Below are 10,993 nucleotides of genomic sequence, written 5' to 3'. Positions count from 1 at the left end.
AGGAAAATTGAAAAGAATATCTAAACAAGATTAAAATGCCAAAAAGAACAAAGGGCAATAACTGTTGGAAATATTGTGGAATCTAAAAACTGTTAAAGAGGACACAATCTCAATTTGTAATTTTTATGCTTACTAAGTTTTGAGGAAATTGGTTAAAAGCTGGGAAAGGAAATATTTAGAAAAGATGAAAGTGCTAAAAAACAATGGGCAATAACTCACAAAATTGTAAAATCACTTTCCATTGAGGAATACACATTTTCATGAAATTGGTGAAAAGTGAGGGAGCAGATATCTATAGAAAATAAAACTGCAAAAAAAAAACCAGGCAATTAATCCTTACACAATTGTTGAATCAAACTTCTGCGTAGGAAAGCACCATTTCATGTCACAATGATTAAGCCTAATCCAAGGAAAAAAAAAAAGAGAGGTCTGTAGACAAGATTAATATCATGAAAACAACAAGGGGAAGTAACTCTTCCAAATGAACTGCTGTTCAGGAAAGCACAATGTCTTGGTGATTAAGCCTACCAAGTTTGAAAATGATCAGATGAAAACTGACGGATGAGATCTACACAGTTGTATTAAACTGCCATTTTACTTGAGAAAGCATAACTTGATGTCATGGTGACATAAGGGATATCTCCGTACAAATGAAAGTTTGATGGATGGACAACGCCCATACCACATATGTTGCATCATATAAAGAAGTGAAAGAAGTCAAAAGTGTTCAATTGTTTAGACACAATATGCTGCATGAAGGGTATTAGAATAGGTCACAATGAAATTTTATGATGATAAGGTAGAATCAAATGCTTTTCATAAATGGAAGCATTTTAAGGTGCTTAAATAACAAAAATGAGTTTCACATTTCTTCCTAGGGAGGAATATTTTTTTTAGACTTTACTGTAACTTTCATAGAAAAATTGTATTTTTAAGTATAACATTGGTTATTTCCCACTGGAAATAAATTTATAATAATTATCAGTAAAGAATGACAGTTTTGATGATATGCATGTATTGACACTGGCTTAGTATTCGGTGTCACAATTTCTGTCTCACGGCACTTGCTAACTACCCTTTAACCTTTATGTTCAATATTGTTTACCTCCGGTAACCGTCAAGCTAAGGGCACTAGACCTCTTGTTATAAATGTGTGTAAATTAACAACAATTATCAATCATTTGAGAACATTTATTACCGTACAATGTATAATCAGTAATGTGTTAAATTACATTCTGAGGACATTTACTACAAACACAAATGATTGTATAATACAGAGATCCATAGGTCTCCAGTAACAGTGTACATTACAACATAACATTTAACCTTGCGGAGAATATCAATTACATAGATTTAATAAAACATGAATATAGAAATCAAGAGACCAATTACACAGGATGAGACAAGCAGTACATAATAATGTGATCAGAATTTTAAATGGACATCACACAACATCTTATCTTCTTTTCATCATTTGTTTTGAAAAAATTGTCAACACAGCAGCAAGATAATGTCGTGCTAAATAAGCTATGGATAAAACAAAAGGGATAAAGGAATTACCTTAAAGATGGTCAAAGTTTTCGCCATTTACTTTCGAAACAATTAAAAACTTTGCGATTTAGATTTAAAAAGGACATTGAAAACACATCATTAATTCACAGATTTAGTTTTAGTGGTCACATGAATGTACCGTGAAAAAGCCAAAATGTTGTTCCCTGAAAATAAAAGGTTATACAGTATTGTATATAAACTTTTATCAAAATCTGAATTTTCAATATTATGTTGTACTGGTAAACAAGAAGAATGATCAAAGAGTGTAATTTGTCATGATATATGTATATATATAATCAATATGAATAAATTAAGTAGTACAAATATGGGCAACATTAAAATTTTGTAACAAGATAAATAATATTTCAGAAACGTCTCAACACATTGGTGCACAATTCTTTAACCGATATAAAGTCTTATTGAGACATTTTTTCAAAATCCTCTCGAATTCGGTTATGTATACATTTTGCATCTGATAAAGAAAACTCTGGATTTAATTAGTTTCTGATATGAAAAATTTTAATTGACAAAGGCAGCTACTCAACTAAATCAGCCATTGACAGAAAGTGCAGCGAAACAATATGGATCTACCAAATTATGTACCTTTTAAAAATCTCCTTTTCCTTCCAAAACCTCTAATTCAGAATCTGAAAAACAAGGCGAGTACTACATGCTCCCCGAAAATGTTTGGGGAGCTTAAAAAGGTTCCAAGAATTAATTCATACCACCTTCTCCAAGGGCAAGACACCATCTAAATTGTTATGGATAATGTGACGGGCTCTCTCATTATGTTCTGCAAGATAGCAACCACATTACTACAAGGAGATCCACCCTCAAAATGACTCTGGGCCTTCACAGAGCCATGAAACCAGTGAACACACTATCTCTCTGAATCCGAGATTAATGTCTTTAAATATTAACCAACAGAACTTTGAAGGACGAGTTAAAAAAAAAAAAAAAAAAATTAGATAAAACATACTCTATTCATCCTCAATAAAGCCCCCTCCCCAACTGTGAAGTTTAGTATAAATGTTTGGGTAGGGCTTATTTTTGTCAGTTAACTTTTAGTTACTATTCCACAATCAATACTCTTGAAAACTGAATAAGGGAGCTTATTTTTTGGATAGGGGCTAATTTGCAGATAAATACAGTAATAGGACATTAACTTTTTACTTCTCATGAAGATATTCTAATGGGATTATCAGTCATTCACTTTAAAATAAAGAAACCATGGTCCTCTGTTAGAAGTACAAAGAGCAAATTAATACAACATTTAAACTTTTATTTTGTATGAAAATTCCATTATGATTCTGATAACATCTAGAAAAATTATGCTATAGATCAATGAAGGTCTGAGACAAGACAGAACAACTGTCTTAGGAATACTGATGTATTATTTTTCTGATTTCTTGAAACTTTCTAAAATGAGAAGTTTACTGATTCCTAATAATTAAGTTTACCACACACCCCTCCCAATGTCCAACAAGATTGCATGCATCACAATAACACCCTTGATCATAAAGTAAATTGACTTTGTTGGTTTTTTTAAACAAAATGCCAAGACAGTTACATTCATGCCCTCTTCCGATTTTCCATGTTAATTTTTGATTCAAAATATATAATGACAGTGCCCGATTTTACGACTTAAACTAAATCTGAAGTGAAGAGAATCAGAAGTCCCTACTATAATCTGTGTAATGGATGTTCTTTCTGAAATTGAACAACAAATATAATACAAATTGATAAAAGACATGGATCATAATAAAAACAAATCAAATATTAAAATATAAATAGAGTACAGCAATTGTAAAACTACCGAACAATTACAAAATGGGAAAACTTAAAAGTAGCATAAATCAATAAATATTAAATCTAACAGTGAAAAAAAAATCCATTTGGATTTTCTCCCAAGTTTCTTAAATGTGAAAAAGCATTAATAGAGGTTAAAAGAGATCAAATGAAAAATAATTCGAGGATCATGATATCCTTTAGTCATGAAGGCGTCTTGCGAGACAAATTAATCTGTCAATAAGCCCATGCCTGCAGTTAGGCTGGTCAATTGCAGTTCAGTTATAATGATATAAGCTATTTCATTGTCCCTCCTGCAATAAATAATTTCTCTGTAGTTTGTGAAGAAAAGCTCTCTTTCCGAAAACAATCAAGTGACGTAAGCTCATTTCAGAGATGGAAACTCATCTGGCAGGAGTGCATGGATCCTACAGTTTGGGCAGGTGCTCTGTTCCTTAAACCATTTACGGATACACTGTAATTAAAGAAGGCAGTGTGGGATAAAAATAATCCAAAATAATATTCATTACAAAGTTACGAGCTGATAAATCCCATAAATCATTTTGTCTCTCCCCCGCTTTGTTTAAGGCGAATGTTATTATTAACATTATTATTAGCAGTGAAGGCAGGACACAACCAATAAAATCTTTAATTTTCCAGTATTTACCCAAACTAGACTTTCTACCAGAACAGTTTGAGGTGTCAAATTTCAAATTATCTGGAGACGCAATATCAGGACAGATTACTATTATTGATAAAAACAACAAGTGATCTATATTCTAAAACTTTATTTCATGTTTGTATGATCTTATGGACTTAACATTGTTTTTTTTAAATCTATTAGATACTGTTTCTGGCAAATTAAAAAACCAACATTCATGCCAAATCTGTATGTAATATTCTGTGAAAATACACATACATCACTGAAAATCCTCCCCTTCCAGGATTAACTGTTTGATCATCCTCGAAAGTCCTCTCATGCCTTTGATAAATATTTTTACTTTGAAGCAAGTCATCCAATGCATCAGATATATCTGAACATTCGAAGAAGCCTTTTCTTGCTTCAACTAATTTTTTAACAATGCAGAATACCTCCCATGCTGCAAGGAAATGTTAGAACATCCTAGGTAGTAGCCCTTCCATGTCTCAGGTAACCTTTGACCATCCTCAGCCATTATTTTAAGAACAATAATGACCCATCAGAATGTATTTTATTGTAATTGTCTATTAATTTCATACACCTTTAATGGCCATAACAACATTGTTTGCTATAAACACTGATACCCATTACACTAGAGCAGAAAATGTTTGATGCCATTACACTAGAGCAGAGAATGTTTGATGCCCATTACACTAGAGCAGAGAATGTTTGATGCCCATTACACTAGAGAAGAAAATGTTTGATGCCCATTACACAAGAGCAGAAAATGTTTGATGCCCATTACACTAGAGCAGAAAATGTTTGATGCTCATTAAACTAGAGCAGAGAATGTTTGATGCTCATTAAACAAGAGCAGAGAATGTTTGATGCCCATTACACTAGAGAAGAAAATGTTTGATGCCCATTACACTAGAGCAGAAAATGTTTGATGCCCATTACACTAGAGCAGAAAATGTTTGATGCTCATTAAACTAGAGCAGAGAATGTTTGATGCTCATTAAACTAGAGCAGAGAATGTTTGATGCCCATTACACTAGAGCAGAAAATGTTTGATGCTCATTAAACTAGAGCAGAGAATGTTTGATGCCCATTACACTAGAGAAGAAAATGTTTGATGCCCATTACACTAGAGCAGAAAATACTTGATGCCCATTACAATTGCAACTAGTAATAAGCCAATTACTTTGAAATGGCTATTTCTTTAATGGGAAAGTAATGGGTTTGGCCATTACTTCAAGAGACGTACAAAGAAATAGCTTTTTCATGACTGTAATCTGGCAGTAGTGTAGGAAACCCTCTTTCTCACAAGCCTGCCAACACTAACTGCAGTTGATATATATGATACCTAAATTTCAGTTTTCTCACAAGCCTGCCAACACTAACTGCAGTTGATATATATAATACCTAAATTTCAGTTTTCTCACAAGCCTGCCTACACTAATTGTAGGTGATATATATGATACCTAAATTTCAATTTTCTCACAAGCCTGCCAACACTAACTGCAGGTGATATATATGATACTTAAGTTTTCTCACAAGCCTGCCTATACCAGCTGCAGGTGATATATATATGTATGATACCTATATTTCAGATCTTTTTGACTTACAACTTCAAGAAAATTAGAGTATGTTTGTTATAATGGGTACCTCATCATGAAATCTATGACTACAGTCCAGTGTACGTGTAGTTGTAGGTGTCATCTCTTCATGGCAAATCACACAAGGATCCTCATCTTCTTCAAACACTTCATTTGCACCATCAGATGCTGAGAAGGCCCAGCTGGTTGCTAACCCAGGAGGTGGTGCAATTGGCTTTGGTGGTGTAGGTCTTTGTGATGATGCCTTTCAACAAAATTAGGAAAACTTTCAATATAGTTATCTTATCACATAACTGGCCTGTTGTGTCATGTCACAGATAGTAAAGACATCGTAAGTTGTGGCTTGATGATGTCGCATGATTGTCTCGCTAGTGAAAAACGTAATGACCATGTCCCATAAAGTCCTGTCTTGAGTTTTCTCTTACTTTTCAGAAATAAGGGTTAGATGATAAAGAGAATCTTACACTCTTACTAATGTAGTATGGAATTTACGAACTTGTAGAATAATTCAAAATTTGACAATCCCCATTAAAAAAATTCCACATCACATCGACATGAGTGTAAGAACTTCTAAAATGTTACATGCTAGGTCAGCATACTTTCCTGTAGTGATTTGTTAAAAGGTTAACAAAATAAATCGTTACATTTGAAAGTGCCTCTAACAACTCTGTAAACACTCTGACAACACTATATATATATTGTCCTGACAACACATCCAGTCATGAGAATATAGCAAAAAAAGCAATGAAAAAATTCTCTACCTGTGAGGAAGTATTTTGTTGTTGTCTTTGTTCATAAGTCTGAATGAGTTCAACAATCTGATTCACAATCTCATCCATTGTTGTCCCTGACAACGACCCTCCCTTGGCTTGCCTGAGCTCCTGGATCAGTCTTACAAACACTGGCCTGGAAGAAGTAGCACTAAGTTAAACAAGAGTTTCGCAAGTGTTACACGATCCGCTCGTCCTAAGTTTACCAACCATAATTGGATGAATTTCAGGCAGATAATTCCATTTAACTGTTATTAAGCAAGTTATTTTGCAGCAACTTTTCTGTAATAAACCTTCATATGAAGTTTCAAATTAATAAATGAAAAATTACTCAAGTTATTGAGGGGAAACCTATTTTGCAAATGTACCAAGGGCCATAACTCTGTAATTAATGGGCGAAAAATTTTGGTTATGGAACTTGACCTGGCTTTTATGGTAATAAACCTTCATGTGAAGTTTCAAATTCATCTGTAAACAAGAGGCCCAAGGGGCCTTAACGGTCACCTGAGGAATATATGTCAATAATCTGGGGATTTTAAAATATTGCAAAAATGTAACAACACTTGTGCAGGACCAAGTGTAAAACATCTGTATCAAGTTTGAACATGACCCACCCAATGGTTCTTGAGAGGAAGTCCATAATGTCTTAGCCAAACCGAGGCCAGGGTGGCCATCTTGGATTTTGAATCGCCCCAAAAAGTTAAAACACTTCCCAGGACCTTGTGTAGAACATTCGTATCAAGTTTCCCCTTCTCCCCCCTCCTGCATTCGCAAACTTTGTAGACCTTGCTATAAGGACCCTAAATATCAAATATGAATTTAATCTGACTGTTGGTTCATGAGAAGAAGATTTTTAAATATTTACCTAACTTTACCCCCTTTTCCCCCCTCCTGCGGCCCCTATTGGGCCCACATCCTTTTTCTTCGCACACTTGAAGCGGCTTCACATGGGGATGCTTTGTGCCAAGTTTGGTCAAAATCCATCCAATAGTTCTTGAGAAGAAGTCATTTAATGAAGGTTTTTACATATGGCCCCTTTTACACCCCTTATGGGCCCCAAAGGGGACATAATCACTTTTTTCAACATAATTTCATATGTGCTTCACTAAGGGATGCTTTTTACCAAATTGGTTGAAATCGGTCAAAGTTGAATTTTCAACCCTTTTGAGTGCCACCTTGTGGGGCCGTTTTCGACCCGATTTTTTTTTCATTCGCAAACTTTGTAGACTTTGCCATAAGGACCCTAAATATCAAATATGAATTTAATCTGACTGTTGGTTCATGAGAAGAAGATTTTTAAAGATTTACCTAATTTTACCCCTTTTTCCCCCTCCCGTGGCCCCTATTGGGGCCATGCCTTTTTTCTTTGCAAACTTGAAGCAGCTTCCCATGGGGATGCTTTGTGCCAAGTTTGGTCAAAATCCATTCAGTGATTCTTGAGAAGAAGTCGAATATGTGAAAAGTTAACGACGTACGACGACAGACAAATCATGATGGTAATAGGTCACCATGAGCCTTCGGCTCAGGCGACTTAAAAAATTACTCTAGTTATCGAACAGAAACTTATGTGCAGCCGCCTGCCCTTGGCCCACCCGCATGAAAACATAATACGTCCTGTCTTTCGATGGGCGTATAAAAAAGGCTTAAGGTTCAGGCAAAATTTTGATATTTGCTAAATATCCTCCCACACTCAGTAGGAGTTTTGAATTTGGTTTATTCGTGCAATAATGAATTTAGCCAAATCTCTCTAAAGACAGCATAGGCATATCTATATTTTGAGGACATAGGATTACAAAAGTATATCTATATCTTTCCTTTGTGACAAAGACAGAAACTTCTCAAACTCTGGTATAAGATTTTTGAGATTCAGCACCTGGCAAAGCTTGAGTACAACCTCAAAAAATCTGGTCCTTGAGTACAGTTTTTTCTCTACATCATATTAAAGTATCATATCCCATCATATTTGTATGCCAAACAAAGATCTGCAATAAACTTGTGTCTTTACATTGTGTAAAATATTTTGATAATAAATACGATTATTCAGCCATTGTCATGTGCAAAACATAGAGCATGTATATACAAATAAAAAAAATGTACCTGATGACCTCACATCTGTGTATCTATACTTATTAGCACTAACAACAAAATATTTCTGAGTCAACAACTTTTGTGCTTTAACATTTCTGGTCCAATCACCACTTACCTGTTATACTTGGGAACTGTTACTTGTAGTTTAGCTATGAGTTTCTCAAAGCTGTTCTGTTTCGGCTGCGTGACAGAAAGTCCTGGCCTAAGCGTAGGACGTGTTCCCACTGTAAGTGGAGGCCGTGGTCCTAAGGGACGGGGAGGAAGGAATCCTGGTGTCCTTGTGGGCGGTGCAAGGGGACGTGGCTGATGACTGCTGGGAGTAGCCAGGGGCTTCGGTGGCAAAGGTTTCTCAATTGACTTGGATTTGACAGCTCCTGGTTCCATAGTGTAATCATGGACAGATGGCATTGTAAATGATGACAGACTGTCTCCATCTGGTGAGTTGTCTCCCCCTGCTCTTATGCCCATCAACGACAGTGTTGAGCCTGATGTTGTATTTCCCTGTTAATTACGCACCATAACTTAATAATCTTCCAAACTCAATTTTACAACACTTCATGATTTTAATAGACAGCACTACAATAACGATATACATGCATGATTCTAAAGACAAAACATATCTATGAAATTGGATTCAGAAATTGTTAACGTTAATACTTTATAAGTTGTTGTATTACATTTGGTAAACATCTATTGATTCCAACTGATTTAAATTTTTTCTAAAATTTGGACAGTCATCAGTTTCGAAAGCAACACATCAAAACACAAATAATTGTTAAGAACTTGTCAAAACCACTAAAAAGTGAAATAAAATATTTTCAGTTCCCACTCAAACCTTAAAACTTTTTTAGAAATAGATTAATATGTAGCTCTTTTTTGTCATTCAATAGTAATGTTTTCTTTCCTCATTTTAAATACCTCATTATCTATTTGAAAAATCTGTCTAGTAGTCCCCCTTACCGACAGCTGTGGTGGTTGTAGGATAGGTGGAGCTGGGGGTGGAGGTGGAATATGGATCTCTGGTAAGTCTGACAGACACTGTCCATTCCTAATCTGCTGTATCTGCTCATCAAATTCACGCTGAAAAACAAAATTTCATAAAGTAATATCAACCAATAGCCAACATCTTTCCATCACTGTAATTAGAAAGAATGTTTATATAGATATGTACACTGAGGTTTGGATTTCATCATTATGGAAAAAGTAACTCAACAATTCTAGACTAAGATGAGAACACACAGTGGATAACTGTGACAGTGAAAAATTGGCATCAGTATTTCAAAAAAAAAATTAGTATGTATCAAATTGGAAAAGATATTAAAAACTTTGGACAAAATGGTTGTTAAGTTAGAAGTCTGGAATAGATAATCGTCAAAAACCGGGAAAAAAATCTGCACTATCATGCAAAATAGAGATTTTAACAGACACTACAGCAAAGAAAGACCTAATTAGCTTACCGTTAGTCTGACAATGGTATCCTCACACTTCGGAGTGATCTTCTTATAATGATCCATCACTTGCTGGAAATGTTTTGGAATTGTTTGGTGCTGGTCTGCCATTCTTTGAAAAGACAAACAGAATATTGACATTTTTTTTTCACCTATGGCACATTTCATTTCAAACATGTAATCATCCTGTTTAGTAACTGAAGAATCTTTCTTCATGAACTTGTAGCACTTAGAAGAAAAATACTGAAACCTCAGGGTGATTCCACACGAGTTTGGGAGGAACCTAAACTGAAGCCCAGTAAAGAACACATGTGAAAGTTTCATTATAATTCCTTACATGTTAACCCCATTCCTTTCCCAAAGCATGACAGGTCTTACAGGAACAAACCTTTAGGTATATTTGAATTGTTTTAGTAGCATTCCATATCTATTGAGGAGAGTAAGGAATGATAAAATGGTCAAATATGTCAGGTTTTGGTGGATCTCTCAACCTGCCTCCCATTCTGACCACTGATTCAGTATAGTTATGTCTGATAACTTATATAAAATATCAACAATATTGTATTCACGTCTAGAAATGATACTATTCATCTCCTTACTTCTGTATCATTGAGCCAAGCCGTCGTTGGTGGAAAACAGCTTCCTTCTTACTTCCTTCCAACATAGATACTGTAATCTGCTTTCTCAGCTTCAAAACCTCAATCTGGAACGACAGTTTTCAATGACAAATTAGTAAAATTTTCTTACAAAACCTACGGAAAAGAATTACCACAATAAAATCAAAAATTTGGTAACATAACATTAAGAAAAATGACAAAACCACATCTAAACAATATTTGGTTTTGATCAGTCATACGATCCATCCATTTCAATCTGAACACATTAGAGAAACTTCTTTAACGAAACATTTTCTATTTTATTTTAAGTCATATATAAAACACAAATTTTGAACATGTCATACATTCTTCACAGAATGTTTTTACAATTCTAATATTCAATTTGAATTACACTTAAAATTTTCTAAATTTCAACATTCTTTAAACATCATGTTACAACATTTTTCTAAATTCAATTATTTATTATAATTAA

General features: G+C 34.5%; 1 protein-coding gene across 2 annotated transcripts in view; it reads right to left on the bottom strand.

Moving 5' to 3' along the window:
• Positions 1–1,177: 1,177 nt before the first annotated feature.
• The window catches only part of LOC132553745 (E3 ubiquitin-protein ligase TTC3-like), a 47,993-nt gene continuing 38,177 nt past the window's right edge, over positions 1,178–10,993 (bottom strand). The window contains exons 31-37 of one of the 2 annotated variants that reach the window (XM_060218017.1): positions 10,504–10,607; positions 9,914–10,016; positions 9,375–9,536; positions 8,572–8,957; positions 6,360–6,504; positions 5,648–5,842; positions 1,178–3,814 (exon numbers count right to left, since the gene is read on the bottom strand). In XM_060218017.1, the coding sequence (XP_060074000.1) occupies positions 3,725–3,814; positions 5,648–5,842; positions 6,360–6,504; positions 8,572–8,957; positions 9,375–9,536; positions 9,914–10,016; positions 10,504–10,607 (1,185 nt within the window). In that variant the 3' untranslated portion in view covers positions 1,178–3,724. The remainder of the gene's footprint in view (positions 3,815–5,647; positions 5,843–6,359; positions 6,505–8,571; positions 8,958–9,374; positions 9,537–9,913; positions 10,017–10,503; positions 10,608–10,993) is intronic. The other variant, XM_060218018.1, reaches the window with a different exon arrangement.

This window comes from Ylistrum balloti, unplaced genomic scaffold, assembly GCF_031769215.1.
Source record: "Ylistrum balloti isolate Yb309-2 unplaced genomic scaffold, AGI_CSIRO_Ybal_v1 Utg370346, whole genome shotgun sequence".
NCBI lineage: Eukaryota > Metazoa > Mollusca > Bivalvia > Pectinida > Pectinidae > Ylistrum > Ylistrum balloti.
This window is presented reverse-complemented; position numbering and strand designations above follow the sequence as displayed.